Source organism: Mobula birostris, chromosome 19, assembly GCF_030028105.1.
Source record: "Mobula birostris isolate sMobBir1 chromosome 19, sMobBir1.hap1, whole genome shotgun sequence".
In the NCBI taxonomy this organism is placed as follows: domain Eukaryota; kingdom Metazoa; phylum Chordata; class Chondrichthyes; order Myliobatiformes; family Myliobatidae; genus Mobula; species Mobula birostris.
In genome coordinates this window covers 19040761-19068669 of record NC_092388.1, presented here as the reverse complement: position 1 = coordinate 19068669, position 27909 = coordinate 19040761, and the positions used below count along the sequence as shown (strand labels likewise).

Genomic DNA, 27909 nt, shown 5'->3' with positions numbered 1-27909 from the left:
CTCAGGTAACAGAACTTCACCCTTATGGATTTCACTAATTATCACCAAAAAAAAAAATCTGAGATCAAAAAGTCCACTCTTGTAAAACTTTTGTAAAAACTAATTAAATAATCTTTTTTTTTTAGCTAGCTTTTCTTGATGTATGTGCAGATGATGTGGCAGCACATTACATACCATCACTATGATGGTAATCTGGGAACACCCTACTCCGACACCTTCCCCATCTGTAAGGGATTTACCTTAGTCGGGTTCCAATCGACTGTCATGGTGCAAAGGCAGAGCTTGTTTAGAAATACCCAAAGATAATTGGTCCCAGGACAACTGGGCCATAATTCCTTTGCGATGTGCCACAAAGGACGTTGCACGGGGAATCAGATCTTCCTGGGCACAACTGCATAAGAATCTCATTGGACGTTCAAGGGTAAATCCCGACCAGAGGAACATCAAAGTTGTGCAGACTAATCCTAAACTTCTCAGCTGTTGTTGACCCAGAAGCATTCACAAACATGTTTCACTTCGAGAAAGAAAACTGAGCGTCTGAGTTTCTAAGCCACCGAGTTTCTCCTTCCATGACAATGCATGAGTGTGGAGCATCTACAGCTACAAGCTTCACTTTGCTGTCAGTAAGTTCATTGTTATAGTCCTGCGAGTTCAATGAAAGTGCAGAGAGAGAGATTTTGCAGATGGAGTCACCATTGACATGCCTCTAACTTCTTATATTAAAGGGATTCTGAGGAGCTGCCAGCCAATTCTAGTTAAGACAAGTATGAAACAAATAATTGATGCAAGATATCTAATCATTTGTTGCACACAATGCCTGGCTGCAAGAATCTATGGATTATGCAACTTAATATATTGGAGAGATCAGTTTTTAAAAGCTCTTAACTCACTTGTTCAGAAACCACAAATCTTTTAATTCACTAATATAGGAGCTTTCAGTACGATGCCTTACAAGGGACAAGTGAGGATGGGACACGGCAGAACTCAGAACTACCCTGCCTTATACTGTATTGACCAATAGTAAATTTCAGAATCATTTAACACCACCTGCATATGTCGTGAAATTTGTTAACATCTGCAGCAGTCCAATGCAATATATGATAAATACAGAAAATAATGAATTACAGTAAGTATATATATAGTATTTATATTAAATAGTTAAATTAAGATAAATTATGCAAAAAAAGAAAAAGAGACTAGTGAAGTAGCATTCATGGATTGAATGTCGATTTAGGAATTGGCTGGCGAAGGGGAAGAAGCTGTTCCTGAATCGCTGAGTGTATGCCTTCAGGCTTTAACTAAAGATCAACAAATAGCTGTCAGTAAACAACAATTGAAATAGACCAGAATTTCAGCTGTGGTGGCTAAAGTAAAATTCATTGACTGGTCAGAATTAACTTACCATAAAACCAGGCCACTCCAATAGTTTCTATTAGCACTCCAAACAAAATGGATGTCTCTGCTGCGAACTTGTCTAGTAAGGTGAACACGTAGATACCACCCTAGAAATGAAAGACATTCCAGGACAAGTAACAACAGGTTATACATAAAATGGATAAAAATCACTTAAAAGAAATACCGACAAAGGATCACTATCAAATCATGTAGAGTTTAAAACCACAGTGATATCATTCACCTAAGCTGTCCCATTCTTCTAATACCGTGCATTAATTTTATTAAACAATAATGAGTATGGCTACCAGGAGCTCTGTTAAACTTGTTTTTGAGAATGATGTGACCTACATCAGTTATACAGAAGAGAGACACCAGGAATGTAATTGTAATGATAAAAAGCGTGAAGATCTCCCTGTGGTTACGCAGGAATTTGAATTCATCAATCACCCCTGTGATCACTGATTCCATGCCGCCCATCTGTAGGAACAGGAAAAACATCATTAGGACTGTAGGTTCTTAGAATGTGTATTTTTTCAAATTAATGAATAGATATATAATAATGCTGTTTTAATTTATTATACAGTATTTGCATAATTACTGCAGATCTTCTATCAGATGCTGAAACTTCAGACCTAAAGTGATCGAGGTCTGACTGCATTGATGACTTAGTGAGATAGCCTCTATTGCTTTGCTGGGGCAGAGAATTCCACGGATAAACTTCCACAAAATCCAGCATGCCACAGCAGTGTAGTCATTAGTGAAATGCTATTACAGCCCGGGGCGTTCCAGGGTTCAGAGTTCAATTCTGGTGCTGTTCTGTGAGGAGTCTGCGGGTCCTCCCCGAGGGATGTGAGGGTTTTCTCCAGGTGCTCCAGTTTCCTCCCACAGTCCAAAGACATACCAGGTAGGTTGACAGGTAGTCGTAAATTGCCCTGTGATTAGGTTAGGGCTAATCGGGTTTGTTGGGGGTTGTAAGGCACGGCTCAAAGGGCTAGAAGGGTCTACTCCACACCGTACTGCTGTATAAAATAAAATAAACTGCATCCTTGCATCGTGCACTGCCCAGTTCACCACGTCCCCACTGTGTAGCTTTACTAATTCTCTCAGAGCTCGGCAATCTGTGCACCTCCTTCACACACGTGGCAGGAATGCAAACCTCAGTCTACACACACACTGGCTGCTACTCCACCATGGTAGCCGAATAATAAAAAAAAAGCACTGGTATATTTTTGCTCTTTCTTGCGGGAGATGGTGGCACTCAGCTGCCGAGAGCAGCAGGCGGGTGGAGAAGGATGTACCTGCATCTGCACTGAGGCAGAGCTGGCATCCTCCTAATGTCCCACATCATACTTCCGGTCCCCACCTCCCCCTGATATTTGGTGGGCAGGTTGAGAGCAGCTTCGAGGACATTCTAGGCTTTCTATTTCTCAGAAAAAAGGACAAATGATGATTTCACAGTAGGGAAATTAGACGAATTTAGGTCCTGTTTTTCATGCCTTCTTTGGATTTGTTCCACAGCTTGCAGAAAACTGGAAACTTTAGAACATAGAACATTATAGCACAGTAGACGCCCTTCTGTGACGACCTTTTAACCTACTCTAAGATCAATCTAATCCTTCCCTCCCTCATAGCCCTTTTTTTCCATCAACTTGCCTATCTAAGAGTTTCTTAATGTCCCTAATCATGCATCTTCCTCCACCACTACTACTGGCAGGGCGTTCCATGCACCCGTCACTCTCTGGGTAAAGAACTTACATCTGACATAGTTCTGCTCTTTCTTGCAAAAATGGGACACTTAGCAGCTAATAACCCCCTTACTTTCCTCCAATCACCTTAAAATGATCCCCCCCCCCCCACCACCGCATTGGGCAGTTCCTCTCTGAGAAAATGTCTCTGGCTGTCCACTTGATCTATGCCTCTTTGATAAACGTGCTTTCACTGAATTGGTTAAGGGTCCCATTCATTTCATTGACCTTAATTTGGTAAAAACATTGCCTTACTGCACTGTCCAGTCCAAGTGTTAGAAGCATGATGAAGAAGATGACCGACCAAACTGACGAACCAGGAAGAGTGGCAATTGCTTCTGGGTAAATGATGAATACCAGTCCGGCTTCTGAAAAAAGGAATGTAATCCTTCAATTTCAAATCAATGCTAAACACAAGAGATTCTGCAGATGCTGGAAATCCAGAGAAACACACACAAAATGCTGGAGGATCTCAGCATCCATGGAGGGGGCTGAGCAATTGATGTGTCCTCCAGCATTGTGTATGTGTTAGTCAAGATAATGCTAAGTCTATTAAAACCCAAGATCACTTTCCCCATCATAGAGGGTAAATTGTTCAAAGTCTAAAATAAGTTGAAGTATATGAATGATGATGTATGGTGATATCCAAAAAGAAGGAGAATCCTGTCTGCAGGCTGAGAATAAACAGGGAAGACATAAAACAAGTACAGAACTTTTGCTACTTAAGAAACTGGGTGACATCAGATGGCAGGTGCGACATGGACGTCAAAAGAAGAATAGGGATGGTAAAAGACACCTTTACTAGAATGAAGAGTATACTGACCAATACTAAACTAGGCATGACAACCTGCCACAGAGTACTGAAATGTTATGTTTATCCAGTTATGTTATATGGCTCAGAATGTTGGACAATATCTAGTAACATGAAGAAACAAATTGAAGCAGCAGAGATGTGGTTTTTGAGGAGGATGCAAAGAATATCATGGACAAAACGAATATCTAACAAGGATGTCATGAACAGAGCAAACACAAAAAGAGAAATAATGTATGAGATCATGAAAAGGCAACGTAACTTCATTGGACATGTGATTAGGAAAGAGGAGTTAGAATGCATGGTAATTATGGGAAAGATTGAAGGGAAGAAAGCAAGAGGAAGACAAAGACAAATGATGATGGAGACAGCAGCCAGAGAACTGGAAATGAATACCAATGAACTGATCCACTTGACCCGAAACAGGAGTGTGGGGGCCATGGCAGTCAAAGCTTAAACTGGGCATGGCACCTGATGATGATATGAATGATAAAAATACATATTGAAATGAGTGTGTAACTTGTCTGGTTTTTAAAGTTCTTTGAAACAAGCTTGTTCCTGACCCTATCCACACACAAGTTGTGGTATCATTTCATTAATAGATGATAGGATTCTGGTAAAAACATTGCCAACTAAACTGGTAATTTCTTCTCCACACACATAGTTATCTGTTGGATAGGATAGCATATTCAGGCAAACAATCAGCTCCATGTGCTCACCTCCAGTGGCCACGTCCTCCAGGGGAACTCCACGTTGCTTTGACATGTAGCCCAGGAAAGAGAAGACAACAAATCCAGAGAAGAAACTTGTCACTGAGTTGACAGAACTGGTAATGATGGCATCCCTGAAAACAAGATTGAGAGTTCTGATATGAGCAATGCAGAGAAATGGAGAGCCATATATGATGGAGAATGATTTTGCTTCTAATGGGAAGGAAACACTTCCTGGTTGTGGTTCTAAATGTTTAAAGATATGAAGCAATTATATTGGGCTTGCCAGTTAAAAGAATTGATCCGAGGCTTTTAAGGATAGAAGAGCTGCAAGTTTTCATCACAATCTTGCATGCCTCAGCAAGTCTACAAGACAACGAACGCACAAAGAGTAAATGAAACACATTGCAGTAGCGACTCAGTAGCAGTGCCTAGACTAGCGGAGTGACCCTCTTGTGGAGTGGTCATTTCTCGAACCAACCAGCGCAACCCTAATCACTAGGGTTCAACAACTCCATGACCACTTCGATCATATTGCACTAAAACTGACTTTGTTTCTTGTTCTAATTGTGTTTAAGTTTTTCTTGTGAATGCTGTTTATATGATGCAAGGTGCCTGTGATGCCACTGCAGGTAAGATTTTCATTGCACCTGTATACTTGAACCTGTGCATACGACAATAAACTTAACTTTGTCTCTCTTTCTCTCAATTCCAATTAAAATATCTATCCGAATCAAGTAATTGTACTAGATGGGATTAAACAATTATATTGCTCAGAAGTGGAGGAAGTAATCAAAAGCAATTCGGTGTACACTGGTAACAACAATGGCAGAGCAACATGGGATCTTGAACAATTTTATAAGACCTGGTGGCAATGGTAGTGGCCAGCACCACCACTGGATACTTGATCAGCCCAGTAGCATGAAAATTGAAATCTCCTGCTGACTATAACATCCTCTTGGTTATTATTTGGTCCTAAGAGACTTTTCTCACCTGTATTGTCTACCCTCATCGCTATCCAAGCTGATTTTACCTCCAGAGAAACAGGCACAAAATGGTGGAGGAACTCAGCAGGTCAGGCAGAATCTTACAGAGGGGAATAAACAGTCGACGCTTAGGGCCCAGACCCTTCATCAAGACTGGAAAGGAAGGGGGAAGAAACCAGAATGAGACGGTGGGGGAATCTCTCAGCACAGATCCTTTGTCACCACTGGTATGAAGTAATCCTTTTGTATTCACGTCCATTTGTCTGGTGGATGCAGTTACAGAATTATAGAATGCAAGTGGAGTGGGAGTGTTTTTTTTTGAGTGGAAGGAGAGGAAATCAGGAAAATTCCTCAGAAATTCTATACTTTTGTTTTCTGAGTATATGAGCTGCCTCTAACCTCTTCCTATTTTTGATCTGAAACTCGCATTAGTGCAGACTTTTTGTGCAGTTTCCCAGGCTAACCAGTTCCATCAATGGCCTCACTCATGATTGTACAATGATTAATTTGTAGTTCCTCAGATAGTGATGAAGTCTTTCATATGGACGGCAATATTGGCACGTGATTCTGGCTATATAGAATGAGTGGGATGTAACACCTTCTCTCAAGCCCAAGGTAATGAGTGATCATCTCCAATAGGAGAGTCTCCGGGCCTCTCCTCAACATTCAACAGTATTGTCATTTTCAAGTTCTCAACATCTAGATGATCACCATTGAAAGCACACAAAAGTATTATGGCTAGACAAGCAGGTCAGATGTTGGATGGTCAATAGAAAGCGATTTCCCTACCTTCCAACTCCCTGAAGATTTTTTTACCATCTGGATGCAGCCACAGTTCTCAAGATCATCAGTAGATTCTTGGACTTAAAGCATCTGTTGATTGATGCACTGCCCCTCACTCTAAATATTCATTCCCACGCCTCACTGCCCTCCAAGAACATAAGACATAGGAGCAGAATTCAGCCACTTGGCCCATCAAGTCTCTCACTGCTACCTTCAGGAAGGAGGTACAGAAGTCTGAAGGCACATACTCAATGATTCAGGAACAGCTTCTTCTCCTCTGCCATCCGATTTGTGAATGGACATTGAACCCATGAGCACTACCTCAACTACTTTTTAATAACTATTTTTTGCACTATTTATTTAACTATTTTATATATACACACAGTATATACCTAACGTAATTCACAGATTTTTCCTCTATTATTATATGTTGCAATGTACTGCTGCCGTATAACAACAAATTCCACAACAAATGCCAATTCCTGATTTTGATTCCACCATTCAATCATGGCTGATTTATTTTCCCTCTCAATGCCATTTTCCTGGCTTCTCTCCATGATTAGTATGTATCAACCTCTGCTTTAAATATACCCAATGACTTGGCTACTACAGCCACCTGTGACAATGAATTCCACTGATTCACCGGCCTCTGGCTAAAGAAATTTATTCTAGCTGCAGCTAAGAGCAGTGCACCAATACACTACAGCTGCATTCATGACACCAATATTCCCACCAAAGCTATGACTTTTTAAAGATAAGAATGACAGGGCTGCAGGTACACGGGATTCTATTCTGAATTCCTCCAAAGGTTTGTCTTTTGCTCCTATTTGGAGGAATATTGTGCAGTCTTTGATGTTGCCTGCTTTGGAGTTCCGTATCTAGGAACACGGTAGAGTAGAGTAGTGGTTAGCACAATGCTTTACAGTACCAGCAGTGAAGCTTCAATTCCTGCCACTGTCTGTAAGGAGTTTGTACATTCTCCCTGTGACTGAGTGGGTTTCCTCTGAGTGCTCAATTTGCACCCCCCTCCAAGTCCAAAGACATACTGGTTGGTAAGTTAATTGGTCATTGTAAATTTTCTCCTGATTAGGCAAGGGTTAAATTGGGCGATTGCTGGGTGGCGCAGCTCGAAGGCACGGCAGGGCCTGTTCCACACAATATTTCAGTAAATAGGATAAAAAGCACAGAGGAAGTACCTTCACCACAGATTGTATTGGTCCAGGAGGGGGTTGCCAGAGCATTAGAGATGGGCCTTAAATGTTAATCTTCCCAGTGATCCCTGCTTTTTACAGACAAGCACTGATTGGGAAATCATCAGACTCTCCCGTTTCCATGAAAGAATTTTTTAAAAAGTAGGCCATATGGTGCTTGTCCTTAAGTGTCCAAATTACCAGAGGAGGATTCACTTTTGGCTCTTGATAAGATAACAGGAAAGGAATGACCCAGATGGTGTTAACAAATAGCTGGCCAATCCATAGCAGACATTTTGAATACTCAAAAAGGCATTAGAGGTATTACACAAAGAAACCGTCGCCAGCAACGTAGCCTACCTGTAGCAATTGTTATTAAATTTGTTATAGCTTGCAAATGCTATTAGTACACCAAAACCCACTCCAAGAGAGAAACATATCTGTGTCGCTGCATCTATCCAAACCTGCAACAGCAGATACACAAAGGAGAGAAAAAGAGCTGTTATTAGAGATAATTGCAGGAACCTATTCAGCACAGAGATGAAAGACAATATTAAAATAAGGGCAATTTTGTAACTTGTGTTTTGCATCTGTAGATTTTTTTTTGTAGGTTATCTCTCCTTATTTGGTTACTGGCAAATAGAGAAAGGATGCATAAATTGGTATCATTTATAAATGTCTATTTGCTCAAATTTAACATATTAGTTTAAACACAACTGTAGATTAAAACATTCCGCACAGGCAGTCAATAGATGTCCCGAAAAAAATGTATTGGTTTATTCAATATTGATCGGTTACTGGCATTTAAAACATAGGGATGGTATAGCTGCTATTGAAAAGCCAAGGACTATTTCCATGGCAACTTCATCAAGTAAGTCAAGTAATCAAAGCAAATGCCACTTTTCTCAGGATTATTATAAATATAAATTTTAGAGAATCTCTAAATTGTGTTTTTGAAACAACAATTTAAAACTATGGCTATTGCAGTCACAAACCACACATTATTTTTCTGTCAACTTAATTATTTTCATCAAATTAAATAACCTAAGTTTGTACACAAATTACTTAGGCATACGATCCTCTTTCTAATCAGCTTTAAATATTAGCTTATGTATGATGGTGTTAGTCCTTCTGATGATTTTCACTTGTTGATTCCAGCCTTGATGAGATGGTGAAAGATCCAATTCTTAAGAGAATAAGACATAGGAGCAGAATTAGGCCATTCAGCCCATTAAGTATGCTCTGCTATCCCATCATGGCTGATTTATTATCCCCCTCAACCCCATTCTCCTGCTTTCACCCCGTCAACTTTGAGGTTCTTTTTAATTAAAAATCTATCAATCTCCGCTTTAAGTATACTCCATAGCCATCTGTGGCAATGAATTCCACAGCTTCACCACCCTCTGCTAAAGAGATTCCTCCTCATTTTAAGCTATGTAGCCAGTGCTATTTTGGAAGGGTCAGTCAACAGACTAAACCACCAATGTTGTAGCTGCACTATCTAAGAACATGGAAGCAGTGGAGAGAGCAACTTGCAATGGGAGAGGAGAGTGTGCTGGCCCACACAAAAGTACATTCACTGATCCTCCATCAGATTAAATCCTGAATAATTATTTCATTTTTATATCCCCAAGCCTTCCTACACTCCATCACCTCTTAAACTAGTTGGTGTATGGCAGTGGCTCTAACAATTGTTAACTGAAATGGCAATCTGATTCCAAGAGGTTAATTTAAGGTTGCTCATCAGCTCTCTACCAGAATTGTGCCATTTGAAGGGGTGAGCATAGATATGTTAAAAATAATTATCAAAGACAAATGCTATTAAGTTTACTTAAGATAGTCAGATCTGTGGAAGACACTGATTGAACTAGAAGGTTCTAGAACAGGGGTCCCCAAACTTTTATATTCCGTGTAGCCTTACCATTAACTGAACGGTCTATGGACCAAAATGTTGGGAATCACTGTTCTAGAGCGAAGCTAAATAGGCAGCCTTAACTTATGATTATATTTCAGCTAATCTCTATAAGAACATAGATTGCAAGCACAGTCAAGGGTGGGGCCTCATATGGTGTGATATGTAAACCTAGTTGTTCAGTGAGTGGCCAACAGGTTACCTTGAAGTGATGTGACATACTTTCTCAGTCAGCACTCAAAAGCAGTGCTGTATAGGGAATGATATTCTGTATGACTTTAGTGTGGAAATTATACCATACATAAAACAGGGAGCCATTCCTGGAAATGGCCAAATTTCTGTCATGGCGAAATTTGATCCAGACACGTCTGCAAGTAACTTTTGTTCATGTAGAGCAGAGCAGAACAGTTCCATGTGCAACTGAATTCTTTAGCTATTTGATCTTACACTGAACACAGAACAGTACAGCACACTACAGGCCCAAGATCTTGTGCCAAGCTTTTAATCCACTCCAAAATCAGTCCAATGCTTCCCTCCCACATAACCCTCCATTTTTCTTTCATCCACCATGCTCCTATCTAAGTCTCTTAATTGTCCCATGCACTTATCACTATGGGTGAAAAAACACTACCTGACATTCCCCTCCTCACCCATCCTTTTCCTTGAAATACCTTAACAGTATGTTCTCTCAGATTAGCCATTGCTGCCCTGAGAAAAAATGTGCTGGCTGACTATTCTATTTATTCATCAGCCCTTCCGGCCCTTTGAGCCACATCTCCGAGAGACCCCTGACTTAACCCTAGCCTAATCGTGGGACAATTTACAATGGCCAATTAACCTGCCAACTGGTATGTCTTTGCACCCTTGGAGGAAACCAGAGCACCTGGAGGAAACCCACACGGTCATGGGGAGAACATACAAACTCCTTATAGACAGCGGCAGGAATTGAACCCGGGTCACTGGTACTGTAAAGCGTTGTGCTAACCACTTCACTACTGTGCCTCTTATTATTTTATACATCCTTATCAAGTCATCTGTCATCCTCCTTCTCTCCAAAGAGAAAAGTCCTGGCTCGCTCAACCTTTCCTTGTAAGACATGTTCTCTAATCCAGGCAGCAATCTGGTAAAATCTCATCTGCACCTTCCCTAAATCTTCGACAGTCAATCTTACTTCAGTCTTTGGGAAACTCCACAATAGGAACACAGTTCTTTTAATTAGCAACTAAAATTACAGCAGCATTATGTAAAGACTGTCCAGTGTGCAACTACAGCATATCCTCCAAAATGATGACAGCTGATCAAATTCATTATGATAAATTTTAAAAAAGGTTATTAGAGAAACAAATGTCTCAGAGCCAGTCCAGCACAGATTTCTAACAAAACAGAATTCTTCAATGAAAGGATAAAAATAAGCAATTTACTTGGATTGTTTGTGGATTTTATTAGAGTCTAACATCAATAATAGGGAAAATGAGAGTCTGTTGTAAAATATCAATGGTTTTAGACGAAGCCAGTATGAATTTACAAAAGGGAAATCACGTTTGATAAACATACTGGAGTTTTTCTTCACCTTGTAACTGGTAGAACAGATAAAGGAGACCAATGGATGTGATGTATTTGGACTTTCAGAAGACATTTCATGAAGTCACACATAAGAGGTTAGTGTGTAAAATTAAAACATGATATTGGAGGCCATACCCTAGTGTGTTGGCAGACAGGAAATGGAGAATAGGAGTAAAAGGGGACTATTTTATGGCTTTAGGTGATACCTAGTGGGGTAGCACAGGGATCGGTACCTCGGGTGCCAATATATTTAGGTGAGGATACCAAATGAAATATTGCATTTGCCACCAACACAAACCTCGGTGGAACTGTGAGGAGGACTCTAACAGGCCTCAGTGCAATTTGGACCTTCAGTGCGAATGGGTGTACACATGGCAGATGTTGTGTAAAGTGGACAAGTGTGAAGTTATCCACCTTGGTAGGACAAATGCAGAGGCAGCATATTATTTAAACAACAATATTAGGAAATGTGACTCACAGCAGAGTTTGTGTGCCCTTGTACTCAAGTCCCCAAAAGCCAACATGCAGGTAGCAAACAGTAAGACTTCATGGAATGTCGTCCTGCATTGCAAGGAGTAAGACTGTCGAACTGAAACTAGAGGTCATGGCAAGACCATCCCTGCAGGATTATGAGCAGTTTTCATCTTCTTGCCTAAGAAAGGATATAGTTGCCATAGAGACAGAGCAGCAAAAGGTTTACCAGACTGAATTCTGGGATGGCAAGATTGCCATATAAGGAGAGATTGGGTTGACTACACCAGTATACACGAGGGAATAGGGAAGACAAATTCTAATTCAAAAACGTAGATTCCTGACAGGGCTTTACAGGTAGCACAAATGCCTCTCCTGGCTGATTCGAGAAGATGAGTCCCCAGATACTTAGAAGAGGGATGAGAAAATTCTTCATGCAGAGGGTAGTGGCAGCCACTTCACTGGAGGTTTCAAAAAAGGAGGTCACTGGAAAAGAAACACCAAGGGATATGGGGAGAGAGTGGGAATCAGGTATTGAGGTAGAGGATCAGCTATGATTTTGTTGAATGGAGCAGTTCAGAGTCCACTCCCTTTACTGTTTATCTGTGCTCTCTTTTGATGATGTCAATAGGCATGTCATCACCTCATGGTACAGGTCCAAGCCTTTCAATTATCAGTTTCAGTCATACTCACTGATTACTAATATTATTTAATACTGTCATGCTTGTTCTGTATGTAACGTAACATGGAAAAGTTCAAAAGTCACGAGGTAATATTGCAGTTCTCTAAAATCCTGGTTAAACCACACTTTGAGTGTTGTGTTCAGTTGAGAATGCCTCATCATAGGAAGGATGTGGAAGCTCTAGATAGGGTGCAGAGAAGTCTTACCATGGTCTTCGGATTAGCGAGCATGTCTTATGAGGGTAGACTGCGCAGGTTTGGGCTTTTCTCTTTGGAGCAAAGGAGGATGAGAAGTGACTTGATAGAGACGATAAGAGGCAAAGAGTTTAAATGGACAGCAGACTTTTTCCCTTGGTGGAAATGACTAATACAAGGGGCATAACTTTAAGGTTTTTCGTAAAACACAGAAAATGGTAGGTGTGTGGAATATGTAGATACATTAGGGACATTTAAGATGCTCTTACATATATACATGGATGAAAGAAAGATGGGAGGGAAGGATAGCATTGATTTGGAGTTGGTAAAGGTTGGCACAACATTGTGGGCTGAAGGACCTGTACTGTTCTATGGGAGTCATCTGAAACACCAGATTTCCAAAGACTCAGTTCACTCCTCCAGAGGCTTGGAGAAAGGCCAGGTACCACAGCCAAGGAGCAGTAGTGAAAAGATAGCAGGCTGGAGTTCCTTTTCCATTCAATGTTGCTGCTCATTGGGATTGTTTTTTGCCCACCTGCTCTTTGTTTATTGGATAGGGCTACTCTTGTTTTCACTCCCTCCCCCCAACTCCCCCACAAGATAACATCTTGTGATTCCACTTGCAAGTGTTACTCCTACCACACTGAAGAATGGGCGCCAGAAATTAGTCCCTCAGACAAACAGTGACTTGAATGAGCCTCTTTTTTTTTGCACAAACCATCCTTGTCGCAGGGTCCAGATGTTCTTTGGAAAGGAAGATGGTAGAAGTGATAACAGAAAACTTAAAGACACAAACCGTGAAAGAGAATACATTAAAATTAAAACATATCAAATATGTTACATGGGGGAAAAGAGTAACAGCTTCCAAGAGCTGAAGTCCTATTTCTCTGCTCTAACAGTAAGTCCACACAATACATGTTCAGAATCTTCTCCCTTTTGTGCCACACACTGTTGTGTTATCTATGTTTAAACAGCTTTAGTTTGATTATCAGTCTGTCATTTCAACATGCCAATGAATTCAATGCCTTCCTATTGCCCCCTATAGCTGAACTCTGATAACCAATTTTGTCTAGCTATTCTGGAGCTGACAAGATGTTTGAAAGGGAACTTAATACTGGTCCATCCCTGGAAAGCAACCACAGTCGTGCTCTGTCACTGTATTTTTCTTGTCCACATCCATCTCCTTTATTGCACCATGCCATCAATTTTCTGTTCAGAATTATCTTCTAAGTGTGGAGCAAACTGACGGGACACTTTTGAGTTACGATTGATTAGATTTGCCCATTTTATAACAATTGCAAGAAACACTTTAGCATTTCATTACTCTGCCACATAAATAATAGTAATTAACATATTTATTGTAAAAAATGGGTAGCATTGTGGAGATACATCTCTACCGAAGGAGATGTAAGGTGCTCCTTCCCTCTGCTGGCCTGCAAGGTCTAGCACCTGCCTAGCCCCCCCGATCAGGGCCACGCGAGGTCACGGGAGCAGGTGGTGGATGGTCGTATGAGCAACTGGTGGATATCACAACTGCTGGTTATGTGACCACTGATGCCAGGCAGACAATCTCTGAAGAGTATTGATAATGGCCCATCTTCTAAAGACACTGCCCCAAAAAGTAATGGCAAACCACTTCTGTAGAAAAATTTGCCAAGAAAAATTTGGTTGAATGAACTTGGCCTTTTCTCCTTGGAGCAACAGAGGATGAGAAATGACCTGATAGAGGTGTATAAGATGATGAGAGGCATTGATTGTGTGGATAGAAAGAGGCTTTTTCCCAGGGTTGAAATAGCTAACACAAGAGGGCACAGTTTTAAGCTGCTTGGAAGTAGATACAGAGGAGATGTCAGGGGTAAGTTTTTTTTATGCAGAGAATGGTAGGTGCGTGGAATGGGCTGTTGGCGACGGTGGTGGAGGCAGGTACAATAGGGTCTTTTAGGAGACTCCTGGATAGGTACACGGAGCTTAGAGAAATAGAGGGCTATGGGTAACCCTAGGTACTTTCTGAAGTATGTTAATATTCGGCACAGCGTTGTGGGCCGAGGGGTTTGGATTGTCCTGTAGGTTTTCTATGTTGCTATTTTTCTGAGAACAATCGTGGTTATGAATAGAGAAGGAAGTCCATGATCGCCCACATCATATGACATGGCGCATAAAGATGATCGCAAAAAAGTGTTGAGTAGTCCTTCTCAAAGGTTAGCGTTTGTTACATATACCTAATAATCCTTGAGAAGGTGGTAGTGAGTTGGGGTTGGTAGTTTCAGGATTTAGACTTAGTGATAATGAATAGATGATTGTGCGCAACTTGGAGGGCAAGTGTCCAATGATACTATTGACATGTTTGCTGGAGTTGTACTTTTTAAAGTGATAATGAGTGTGCATTTGGGAAATGTTGTCAGAGTAGGTAAATGTGATATATTTTTGTAGATGATACTGTAACCATGATGCACGTTGTGGCCAAGAGATGTTTAGGTTGGTAGATGGTGTGTCAAGTTATGGATATCGTGGTGATACACTGGGTAAATTAGTGGGTAAGAAGTTGGTGTGAACTTCTCTGAAGGTCCATTGAGCCCAGCATATTAAATGATGTGATTACGAAGGAAGCATACCAGCAGCTATATTTCATCAGGAGCTTGAGCAATTTTAGTATGTCACCAAAGATTCTAGCAAATTTCTATAGATGTGCCATGGAGAGCATTGTAACTGGTTGCATCATCGTCTGGTATGGAAGCACCACTGCACATGATTGGAAAACGCTGCAGAGGGTTGTAAATGCAGCCTGTGCCAACATGGGCACTAGCATCAAGAAGATCTTCAAAAGGTGATGCCTCAAAAAGGGGGCATCCATCATTAAAGACTCTCCACCACCACCCAGGACATATTCTTTTCTCATTACTACCATTAGGCCTGAAGGCACACACTCAATGTTTTAGAAACATCTTCTTCTCCTCTACCATCAGATTTTTTTGAACGGTCCTTGAACCTACAAACACCACCTCATTTATTGTTCTACCTATTTTTATAAAGATGTTTCTTATTGTAATTTATAGTATTCTTTTTTGGATAGCATGCTACTGCTGCTGCAAAACAACAAATTTCACACAATATGTCAGTGATAGAACATAGAATAGTACAGCACATTACAGGCCCTTCGGCCCACAATGTTGTGCCAACCCTCAGACCCTGCCTCCCATATAACCCCCCACTTTAAATTCCTCCATATACCTGTCTAGTAGTCTCTTAAACTTCACTAGTGTATCTGCCTCCACCATTGACTCAGGCAGTGCATTCCACGCACCAACCACTCTCTGAGTAAAAAAACCTTCCTCTAATATCCCCCTTGAACTTCCCACCCCTTACCTTAAAGCCATATCCTCTTGTATTGAGCAGTGGTGCCCTGGGGAAGAGGCGCTGGCTATCCACTCTATCTATTCCTCTTATTATCTTGTACACCCCTATCATGTCTCCTCTCATCCTCCTTCTCTCCAAAGAATAAAGCCCTGGCTACCTTAATCTCTGATCATAATGCATACTCTCTAAACCAGGCAGCATCCTGGTAAATCTCCTCTGTACCCTTTCCAATGCTTCCACATCCTTCCTATAGTGAGGTGACCAGAACTGGACACAGTACTCCAATTGTGATCATAAACCTAATCCAGTCTAGTAACATAGAGGCTTACACCAACAATACAGTTAATACTAAGCAGTTGTAAAATTTAATTGCAGTTAATAACATGGAATTAAAGATAAATTTCCACGGTGACTTTAAAACTGCTGGGTTGTCCTGAAATGCATTTGGTTCACTTCTGTACTTTAGGTGGTTGAGGGAAGGGCATTGAAATTGGCTGCTTATATCCAACCTGGCCTCATGAGTGACTAAAGACCTATAGCTATGTGATGATTCTCAAGAGCCCTCTGAAATGACTAGTGACTATGTTTCTGTGCTGCTGCATCTATAGGAGTTTCAAATGACTTCCACAATAAAACATGTTACAAAAAAAAACAGAGCTGGGAAAACTAAATTCTGGCATGTTATTGATAGCTTGATGCTATCAATAAGTAAGAAGTTCCCTTCCTCAAAAAACAGCGACTTATCACAAAAGATTGCAAATTTTTGGAAGGAACGCTGCTTGGATGTTGTCAGCAATGTTCATGTGGATGGGGATCTACAGAAATTGTAAGGTTCAAAAGCAATGTGGGGCAAGACTACATCGTTGATTCCCCAAGATACAGCCTTGCATCAGTAAGGAACACACATCAAAGTTGCTGGAGAATGCAGCAGGAATTCCAGCAACTTTGATGTGTGTTGTTTGAATTTCCAGCATCTGCAGAATTCCTGTTGTTTGCATCAGTAAGGTTTCAACCTCGCAACCCATTGCTTTGCATTTTTGACTGGATCCTGCTGCGTAAAGGTTTGATGGAGCAATCAAAGGCAACATTGTTCACCAACTAGAGCGATGCTGAATTGCTAGTTTCTCTTTGTAACGGAGATTGTATAAGAGGAAGTTTCTCACAATACCCAACAACAAATTACAATCCTGTTATGATTGCCAACACTCTTGTTTGAAGTACAAGTAGTAGGTTGCAATACCATGGGGTAAAATCAGCTAACTGTAACCATCAATGGGATGTTATGTTGAAATTGTATAAGATGTTGGTGAGGCCTAATTTGGAGTGTTGTATGCAGTTTTGGTCACCTACCTACAGGAAAGATGTAAATTAAATTGAAAGAGTAAAGAGAAATTTTGCAAGGATGTTGCTGGGTCTGAAGCACCAAAGTTATAAAGAAAGTTTGAATGGGTTAGGACTTTATTCCTTGGAACGTAGAAGACTGAGGGGTGATTTGATAGAGTTATACAAAACTATGAGGGTATATATAGGTTAAATGCAAGTAGGCTTTTTCCACTGTGGTTGGGTGGGACTACAATTAGAGGTTATGAATTAAGGGTGAAAGGTGAAAAGTTTAAGAGGAACATGAGGGGAAACTTCTTTACTCAGAGGATTGTGAGAGTGTGGAATGAGTTGCCAGTGCAAGTGGTGCATACAAGCTCAAATTCAAAGTTTAAGAGATGGTAGGGGGTATGGAGGGCTATGGTCCAGGTGTAGGTCGATGGGATTAGGCAGTTTAAATGGTTCAGCACAGACTAAATGGGCCGAAGAGCCTGTTTTATGCTGTAATTTTCTATGACTCAAACAAACTGACAGCTGTAAAATGGAACCAAAACAATGATTACCAATTGTGGACAAGTGCATTGTACAACTTGACTGCTCTAGTTTCCCAGCATCACAATAACTCAAACGATCTGCCTCTACAACCTCCATATCCTCCATGTTCTATTTTATGTTTCAGGGACATTGAAAAGGACTATCTCTCTGAGAAAGACACTGAACACATCTGATTAAAGATTCTGATAATGAATATTCTACATTAACTTCGATAAGCACCAAGACCATCCCTGTGCAACATGACCACTGGTATGCAGCACTGTGAGGGACAAGGGATTCTCGTCCTTCCTCAGCTTTGCATTTACCCAAGCAAATGCACCAGGCAATCGCGTTGGAGCCTTGCATACCATCATTTAAAGGGCGGCTGCAAGATTGGAGCTGATATCCTGGATACACATTATTTGCTTCAATTTCAAACCTAATTGTCCAGCCAATACGTGCCGGATGGGGTTGCTCGGAAAGTTGCACCGGAATTGCTGCAGCCTGATAGTTAACAAATCATGCAAGTAGTCTCTTATATTACCTTGAATCATTATTGTTTTCAATAGATGATTCAGAGCCTCCCTTGGGGTTCCATGATTAAACTAGAGAGACTATATAACTCAAAATATTTACGGCAAAGAACAAAGCATTTTCTTTCTGAGCCTACTAACAAAATATTTTTTGGTCAATCAGCCTCTGTAGAAAGAGAGAAACAGAATTTACATTTTAGGCCAATGATCTAGGACTAGATGGCAGATAGAACTAGGTAAAGTAAGAGATTGAACTATGTTTTAAATTCGAGGAAAGGGGAAGGAGTGGGAAGGACAAGGGGAATGTGTATCATGGTGGAGAGACTGAGTGACACAATTGCTGTTGTGATAGCTAAAATGTTGATGAAGGCTTATTAATCACAACTGATCTGTTTCAAGAAGATGAAAACGGAAGAAGAAGAAGAATGAAAAGAAGATGGAAATCAAAACAAATACAGTAACAGAGTATATTAAATGATGCAGTTGTTGTACAGCTGAAATAAAGCTAATATGTTGGAAATCCTCATGTGAAGCAGCATTTACAGAAAGAAAAAAAATGTGTTCAAATATCTTTAATTAGAAATAGCCAAACTTTAAAGGTTCTTAATTTTAAAAAAATGTTTCTCTCTTCACAGATGCTATCTGACTTCATGAATGTATGGTATTTTCAGATTTCTAGTAACTCTTGTGTTTTTGCCAAGAAACTACATGATAACTTTCACTGCAGTCCTCAGATGCTGGCCTGTACATTTGAAATGATTCCTTTTTGTATTGGACGACTTCATAATATTTCACCTTTCCGTAGAGATTTTAATTTCTAACTTTTTTAAACTTTTATTTTACTTTCTCCAAACTAGCCTTTTTAAGGAGAGCATTTCAAAACCTGCCTTTTGTTTTATAAGACAGTCTGAAGCTATAGAACTACAATGGAAAATATATACAAAAATCATTGATGTCCATCCACCATTTAGCAAGGAGAGGAATAAGTGCCTGTAACTGGTGTTGTGTCACGCTGATCTCAAAGACTTACCGAGGCCTTCCGAAGCCGTAAGAAGTCAACACTTAGATATGCTTTAATTCCATCTATCGCTCCAGGGAGAGTGATTCCACGAAGCAGCAAGATCGTGAGGACAATGTAAGGCATTGTAGCAGTAATCCAGACAACCTGTTACGTATCAAGATAAAACAAATTTGCCATTCTCATTATTGGATCTTATCAACATTGAAAGCTTCAAAACTTATACTGCAATAATAAATTATAAGACAAATTATGAGATGTGAGACATTTGAGAGACCGAACTTTTTACTGTGCTCATGGACTTCTTCATCAAGTTATGGTATTGTTGCACTGTTGTAACTATATGTTATAATTATGTGGTTTTGTTAGTTTTTTCAGTCTTGGTCTGTCCTGTGTTTTGTGATATCACACTGGAGGAAATATTGTATCATTTCTTAATGCATGCATTACTAAATGACAATAAAAGAGGACTGCGTGTCTTCATAATATAAATAAATTAAGTGATACATTACATATTTCCTTCAAATAGGGGGTAGGTGCAATATTGTTTTAGATGAAATTGCACAAACAAGTATATATTATGGTGATTATAGACAACACTAGTTAAAATGGTGAGATCCAAGAATAGAGTGTTCTCTGCTGTTTTGTAGATACTTTAATTTCACCTCTGACCCAGATTACGCTGGCGTTCAGATTTCATTATGATATAGAGAAGCACCCTTCAGCAATAGCATCTGTGCTGGCTCAATATTATCTCGTATATTTAAAAATGTTATTTTATGTCAGCATAATCATATCATAAGACCATAAAATATAGGAGCAGAAGTAGGTCATTCGGCCCATCGAGTCTGCTCTGCCATTCAATCATGGGCTAATCCAATTCTTCAGTCATCTCTTCTCCCCATACCCTTTGGTGCCCTGGCTAATCAAGAACCTATCTATCTCTGCCTTAAAATTAATTTGGATATGTACATAAATGACCATTTCAGCTAGACCATTGGCCAGACTGATCACCCATGCTTACCTTTACTGTACATGGAGTAAAAGCAAGCCATTTACTTCTAAATGACCTAGTTGTCCACACCCTGAAACGCTGTATGAGGAAGCCTTGGTTCCCGTATGACTCGGGTGATACACTGGTGAGGCCCCAATCCCTGCAACACTCTGAGGCATTGGATAAGCTTGTAATTGCCAAAGGTTTTTGGACCGTTTTTAAAAGTGTGATTTAAATAATTCAGAAATACTTAAACTGGAAAAGATAAATTTAGATTAAAACAAACAAGTACCAAAATTTGGGTTGTTATTCATTCACCTGCCAGGACTGGGGGTGATCCAAGGAATGGGTGTAAAATACATCCCACCCGTCTCCAGTGATCAGTGCTCTGCTGCTGAATTCAACAATGAGTACAGGGATAGAGCAGAAGGAGCGATGCTCTACACAACCTCTAGCCATCAGAGAGCTCAATTCAATTCATATTTTCACAATGAGCGTGAAGCAAAGCGTGCAGTAGATTTGGACACATCTTGTCTTCTCCATGACCAGACTGCGACTACAATGCAGAATATTGGGACGACAATTTCAAATCACCCACAGGTTAGACAACTTGCCCACATTATAAAAAAAATCAGTTTTGACAGCTTACCTTGCTGGGAGCAGCCTTAAGATAAATTTCTCAAAGAGGTACAGTGAGGAGACTAATCACGTCTTTGAAGAGTGTGGGCAAAGACACTTGCCCCACAACTCTTATCATACCATGCCTTGTTCTTCCAAAGTTTTTGGTACTGGGCACTAGGTTCTCGTCCTCTAGGACTTAACAGAATGTTTTAGGCTCCCCACTTTCCCATCCCAGCTGCCAATTTTTCTGTCTTTCAGGCAGGTTCCACAATGCCCATACTGCCCCCCAGGTTCCACAATGCCCATACTTACCTGGATGTGAAAAGGTAACCTCTTTCACCAGAATAAACATAACCCCAGTGGCTACAGAGCCCAGGATATTGAAGTGAGAAAATCCCAGCCTGAAACATCTCCGACAAACTTTTTCCAGAGTACTCTGATGGATATTTTATAGTTTTTAAAAAATTAAATGTTTCTGGTATATGGAAATATTTAAAGTTATTAAAACTGAAGAATTAGCAATGTTAAGAGTTAGTAACCATTTTGGTACATTGTTCTATTATTGTCACATGTACCATGGTAGACTAAAAAAAGTTGTCTAACATGCCTTTCAGATAGATCAATTTATTACAACTGTGCATTGACAGTGCACAATAACACACACAAAATGCTGGAGGAACTCAGTGGGTCAGGTAGCATCGATGTAAAGAAATAAACAGTCAACATTTTGGGCTGAGACCCTTCATCAGGACTAATAAAGACTTGCAGTGTGTGTTACTCTGGATTTCCAACATCTGCAGCATCCTGTGTTTGTGTAATGCAGAATGCAAGGTCACAGCGAGGTAGATTGTGAGGCCAACAGTCCATCTTACTATATTTGGGACGCATTTGATAAGTCTAATAAAAGCAGGACAGAAGCTATACTTGAGCCTGGTGGAAATGCTTTCTGGCGTTTGTATTTTCTGGCCAGTGGGAGAGAAGTGAAGTAAGAATGTCTGGGTTGAGTGGGGTCTTTGATTTTTTTCTGGCTGCTTTACCGGGCCAGTGAGAAACATCAATGGTAGGAAGCCTGGGTTCCATAATAAACTTGGCTGTGTCCACCATACTCTGCCATTTCTTGTGAGCATCGTTGTCATTATAAGTAGTGAATCATCCCTAAAGGATGATTTCTATGGTGCATTGATTAAAGATTGGAGAGTGTCAAAAGGGACATCTCATATTTCTTTGGACTTCTGAGGAAATAGAGTTGCTGGTTTGAAACCATTAAAAAAACATTAAGTTAAAAACACTTAAAATATTCAACTACAGTTAAAGGATGGATTAGCTACCTTCCACCTTTCCACTTAATCCAGAGTGAAGTTCTGCACCAGACCCAATCTGATGACAGATTAACAAGACTCCTCACTAATGTCAATTGTGGGACATGGTGGCAAGACAGATGTCCCTGCAGGGAAGCCCTGTTTGGTATGTTCATAATGCCTTTTAGGTTTGGATCTCAAAATTGCCAAGTTGTTTCCATCTTATGACAATGAAATGTGTGTAACAAGGTCCCATCTCTGTCCAGTTGCATAGCACTTGTAAATTTCAGGAAGATGTTTCCATCAGCCCTTTCCACAAATGATTGCCATTTTAATTGATAGCCCATTACACAATCCTTGGAAGAGAGTCCGATGTTTGGCTGCGGCTTTCCGCCCAGACGAAAAGATAAGGAAAGTGCTTTACTACGTTTAGTCAAATTGTAGAAGGCCCACTGAGGCATTTTTAGTTGAAGACAGGGTCATCGTAATAATGCTTATAAGAAATTAGATCACAGCAGGAATTGCTTTGAAAATTAATTAAGCTACAGGGTATAATAATTACTTTAAATGTTACATTACTTATTATCTTAAAATTGTAGACTGGTTTTGTGATTTATTTTAGATTCAGGACAGTAATAGACCAAGGACAGACTGGTTGATCAGGCAAATGGGCAATTGATGAAGTTTAATACTAAGAAATGGGAACTGTTGCATTTTAATGGGAAGAATAAGACAAAGCAATAAAACTTAGACAACACAATTCTAAACAAGGTGCAAGAACAGATATTTGGGGTTTATATAAAAATTTCATTGTAAATAGCAGGCCAGATTGAGACAACCAACGTTGGTTGTTGGGCATTGGTTGTTAATAAAAAGCGTAAGGTGGTAAAGAGTAGAGAGTGAAGAAGTCACAGTGGTCATTCATAAACAGTGGCTGAAGTACAGTTGGAGCTTTGTGGAATCACACCTTAGAAAATGATTGTTTGGTGAGAACACAGGAGAAATTTACCAAAATGATTCCAAGAATCATGGCTGCTTTAGTTAAGTCAAAATATTGTCTAAGTATGTATCTGTTGCTGTATACTACTTTGAGAGACATTTTCTTGTAAGCATTTACAGAAAAATAAAGAAATTCAATGGAACTTATAAAAATCTATACTTAAACAAGACTGATAAACAATCAATGTACAAAAGACGACAAACTTTGAAAATAAAAGATAAGTATTACTGATAACATAAAATGTAGAGTGTTTGAAAGCGAGTCTGTACATTGTGATATTAGTTCAGAGCTGAGGTGAGAGAAGTTTTCTACACTGGTTTCAGAGCATGATGATTTTGGAGTAATAACTGCTAGTGTAGGATCTTAGTCTCCTGTAGTTCCTGCCTGATGGTGGTAGTGAGAATAGAGCAAGACCTGGATGGTGGGGGCCCTTGACGATGGACGCAGCTTTCTTACGACAACGCTTCATGCAAATGTGCTCAAAGGTAAGTTGTGGAGACAGATGAGAAGATATGGCATTGTTCTTCCTGAGAGAGAGGAGGTTAGGAGGAGAATTAGTAGAGCTATTCAGAAACAAGCAGAGAATAGATAGAAGAAAGACTGTTCCTATTGACAAAGAAGATAGGAAAAAGAAGACATTAAAATAATAGGTAAAAGAACTAAGAGTTAAGTGAGGAAAAATGCATTGACACACTGTCTTGAAACCATTGCTGACTGGATTAGTGGGGACAGATTCAGATATTTTTAAAGGGTAGCTGCAGGGTCACTGGGAGCGGCCAGGAGAGTGGAACTCTCCTTTCCAGTCTTGATGTAGAGTCTTGGACAGAAACATCAACTGCTCATTTTTCTTTGTAGATGCTGCCTGGCCTGCTGATTTCCTCCAACATTTTGTGTGTGTTGCTGTGGATTTCCAGCTTCTGTATTAAGTTTAATCTACCTTTTATGTAGCTAGTTGAATCTAGATGTCAGTGCAATGGTAGAATAGAATGGAATAATGAGATCACCTTGCCAGATGTTCGAACGCCCTTCCACAGGCTGAAGTAAAGGATCACAATAACGACAAATAAGCAACAGGTGAGCTGCCACCTGGGCTTGCCGATGTCATGGATCCCCGTACTTTCGTGAAGATGAAGCATTCCACGCCTGTTCAGAAACAACAACAACTATCTTTACACAGACAAGAATAGTTTAAAAATTATTCTGCACTTGAATTTGGTGATCACAAACCTGATCATTAATTTTTGGGTGGCGAGGTGGAGATACATCTCTGCCAAAGGAGGTGTAAGTTGCTCCTTCCCTCAGCTAGCACCCTTGGGCAAGTTGTAGCACTTGCTTGGCCCCATGATCAAGGTCATGTGATGCCATGGGAGCAGGTGGTGGATGGCTGTGTGAGCAGCTGGTGCATATTACAAGTCCTGGTTATGTGACCACTGATGTCAGGCAGACAATCTCTGAAGAGTATTGATAATGGCTGGGGTCACCTGTTTTGTAAAGACACCGCCCAGGAGATGGCAATGGCAAACCACTTCTGCAGAAAAATTTTCCAAGAACAATCATGGTCATGGACAGACCATGATTGGCTACATCATAATGACATGACGTATAACATCGAATGAATGATTGATTTGCATTATAATTTACAATGTTTGATCCTTCACTCTCCAGAGAGAGGGACAAATTACAAAATTTTGAAACACTATGGAAATTAGTACTAGCTTATTTTAAGAAAATGCAGCTCCTTTCATTTCAAATTGTACAAATAACTTCATCAAAACACTTTTTTATTTGAAGCCAATTCTAAAAATCAACAGACCTGCTGAAAACTCAGCATTCTTGAAAAGCAGCACAAAAAATGTTGTAGGAACTTAGCGGGTCTGGCAGCATCTGGGAAGAGAAATGGACAGTCAGCACTTTTACAGATACTGCCAGACCTGCTGAGTTCTTCCTGTGTTGTGCATTGCTCTAGATTTCAGCATCTGCAGTCTCTTCAGATTAATTCATGACATGTACCTTGAGACATCTCATCTCCATTCTTCAGGGTAAACACACACGTGATTGGTATAAATTTATCAGTAAGCATGAATTTCAATTTGCAGCAGACTCTGCACCAGGTAGTCCCGAAGTATTTTGGACAGCAACAGCACCTTGAATATGAGGACTAAGCAGAAAGCTCCCTTGCAGTAGGGTAGGTGCTGTAGAAGTATGAACCCTTTGAAGGGGGTGATACAATGTACAAGCCTCTTCTGGCCTTCAATTGGCTTAGTATGACAGGTACCACTGCTTTCCACTCAGGCATTGCAGTCAAAAGCCCAGGAGACCCTCTCAGAAAAATACCTCAATAGCTTTAGGTGACTGTCCCTCAACCTGCAGTCTAAAATTCTACTCAGCCAAATTAGTGGGAACTCGCCACATCCCTTCCTCTTTCTTTACAGATTCCATAGGACCATAAAACACATGAGCAGAATAGGGCTATTTAGCCCATGGCGTCTGCTCCTCCATTCCATCATGGCTGATTTACTATCCCTCTCAATCCCACTCTACTGCCTTCTTCCTGTAACAATTGATGCCCTTAGTAATCAACAGCCTATCAATCTCTGCTTTTAATATACCCAATGACTCCCTACCTCACTTTTTTTTTGTGGGAATAGAATGAGTTAACTTCACCCATTCACTTTGTGTGCAATTTGCTGAACACTGAAATAGTCAAACCATCTGCCTCTCTGCCTCTGGATGGTGACTCAAAGAATCAGAAAATCTGAGCATTTTCTCCCTGTGAGATTTCACTGGAAATCCTTGAATTTTGTCTAATATCTTTCAGTTTATTTATGTTTTATAAATGTGTCTGGTAACTGTTCTTTTGTAAAAATCATTGCATCTCTTCAATCTGCTATTATCTTTCTCCAGTTTGATTCAAACTTACAAATTACCAATTTATAAAACTTCAGGATTTTCATAAAATCACACAATTTTGTTTTTGAAACTAGTAGACACAGAATTCCATCTCTTTTGTATATGTACTTCAGTCTATAAGCACATTACCTGTTGAAGCACTTATGAGAATTGTAAGCAACAACTTGTCCATTTACCCTATAGCAAACAGATCAACTTCTGTTTCTGTAACACCTTCAGTTGATAAAATGTAGAAAATAAATTCATGCTTATGATAGTAAACATATTGAGCCAGTCCTGATGAAGAGTCTTGACCCAAAACATTGACTGCTTATTCCCCTCCACAGATACTGTCTGACCTGTTGAGTTCCTCCAAAAGTTTGGGTGAGAAGTGAATGACTGTTCTTGTCATCAGGGCCGCATTGGATCGAAATGGCATCAAAGAGCATTGTAAAAATGAACTCAATGGGCATTCGAGTGCAAACACCCCAAGGGAAGTTGGTTACGGTTATTTGATTCAATGTTCCCAGTTCCAGGGCACCAAAGCAGGAGTTCCTCTCCCCACTCTTACTCATCAAGAATCTTTCAAGCTCCACTTTCAATATACCCAATAACTTGACCAAAGTGGGGATGCTCACTAACTACTGCACAGTTCTTAATTCCATTCACAGCTCCTCTGTAAATACCTGCATGCAGCAAGACCTAGACAACATCCAGGCCATGGCTGGAGTAGCATTGTAACATTCATGTCACTAAAATGCCAGAAAATTACCACTTCAAACAAGACCGAGCCTTGTTTGATTTTCAAATAAATTACCATCACCAGGTCTTCCACTTTCAACATCCAGGTGATCAGCATCTACTGAAAGCTCAGCCTGGTGTACCAGAGAAGACCGGATGCGGGGAATCCCATGGTGAGTGACTCACTTCCTACAAGGCGCAAGTTCAGATCCAACAGCTCCCAGGAAGCTCACCTCCATTCAGGACAAAGCAGCCTGTTTGATTACACCCTATCAATCATTCCAAGTCCTCATAACATTGACTGCTATTTGAACAATATACAAAACGCGTTGCAAATATTTGTCTATGCTACTCTGAAGGTACCTGGCAGACCAACCACTTCTACTACCGAGGATGAGCAATCCCAGCATTCCTTCTCCCCCACCCCCAAACCCCAATGACAGGTATACAGAGTGTCTGGCTTTCTGACTTACTCCTTTGCCAAATAATGAAATTACATTAATGACTTTCCAATCCTCCAGCTTTTCCCCCAGAATCCAAGGATTTCTACACACATCCACCATCTCTGCTGACCCGAGGATGCAGATTATTAGATCCATGGGGACCTATTAAACCCCATTACTTCAGCTTGTACTTTTTCTTTAGTGATAGCAATAATTTGGAGGGAAGGAGGGAGGAGAAGATGGCGGCGCAATGCAGTGCGCGTGGCAGTTCCGAATGAATATCGTATGTGTTAACTAGGGGGGCCGTGCACAATCTGGATTTGATGGAGACAGCCATGAGAAGCACGGAGGAACACCTGGAGTAACTTCTGAAAATGGCTGCTTCACTGCTGCTGCTACTGTGCGATCAAGAATCTCTGGAAAGGAAGGCCCCGAATCCCTGACTTTGCTTGTTGCTCGGCGGCCGGACCGGGGTCGAAGCGCTCGGCAGAGATGGTGCTTGGTGCTCAGTGTCGGAGAGCTGGTCGGAGGCTCGGAGTTTTCGGATGGACTCGGAGTCGGACTGTGGTTGGATGCTTCCAGGATGCTGCATGGGCAAGTTTGCGGCGCTGGAGGTTCACCGTCTGTGTGAGATGATGGGACTTTCGAGAGACTTTGTATGACCAGTAATCAAAGTAAATTTACTGTCAAAGTATATATACATGCCACCATATACCATCTTG

The 27909-nt window shown here is 40.5% G+C and overlaps 1 protein-coding gene across 1 annotated transcript in view; it reads right to left on the bottom strand.

Annotated features, from left to right (window-relative positions):
• slc6a3 (solute carrier family 6 member 3) overlaps nt 1-27909 on the bottom strand; it is a 47276-nt gene that overhangs the window by 8496 nt on the left and 10871 nt on the right. Inside the window, exons 4-10 of the mRNA XM_072283025.1 lie at nt 24119-24257; nt 19214-19348; nt 7981-8084; nt 4671-4795; nt 3396-3508; nt 1744-1872; nt 1403-1502 (exon numbers count right to left, since the gene is read on the bottom strand). Of these exons, the coding sequence (XP_072139126.1) occupies nt 1403-1502; nt 1744-1872; nt 3396-3508; nt 4671-4795; nt 7981-8084; nt 19214-19348; nt 24119-24257 (845 nt within the window). The remainder of the gene's footprint in view (nt 1-1402; nt 1503-1743; nt 1873-3395; nt 3509-4670; nt 4796-7980; nt 8085-19213; nt 19349-24118; nt 24258-27909) is intronic.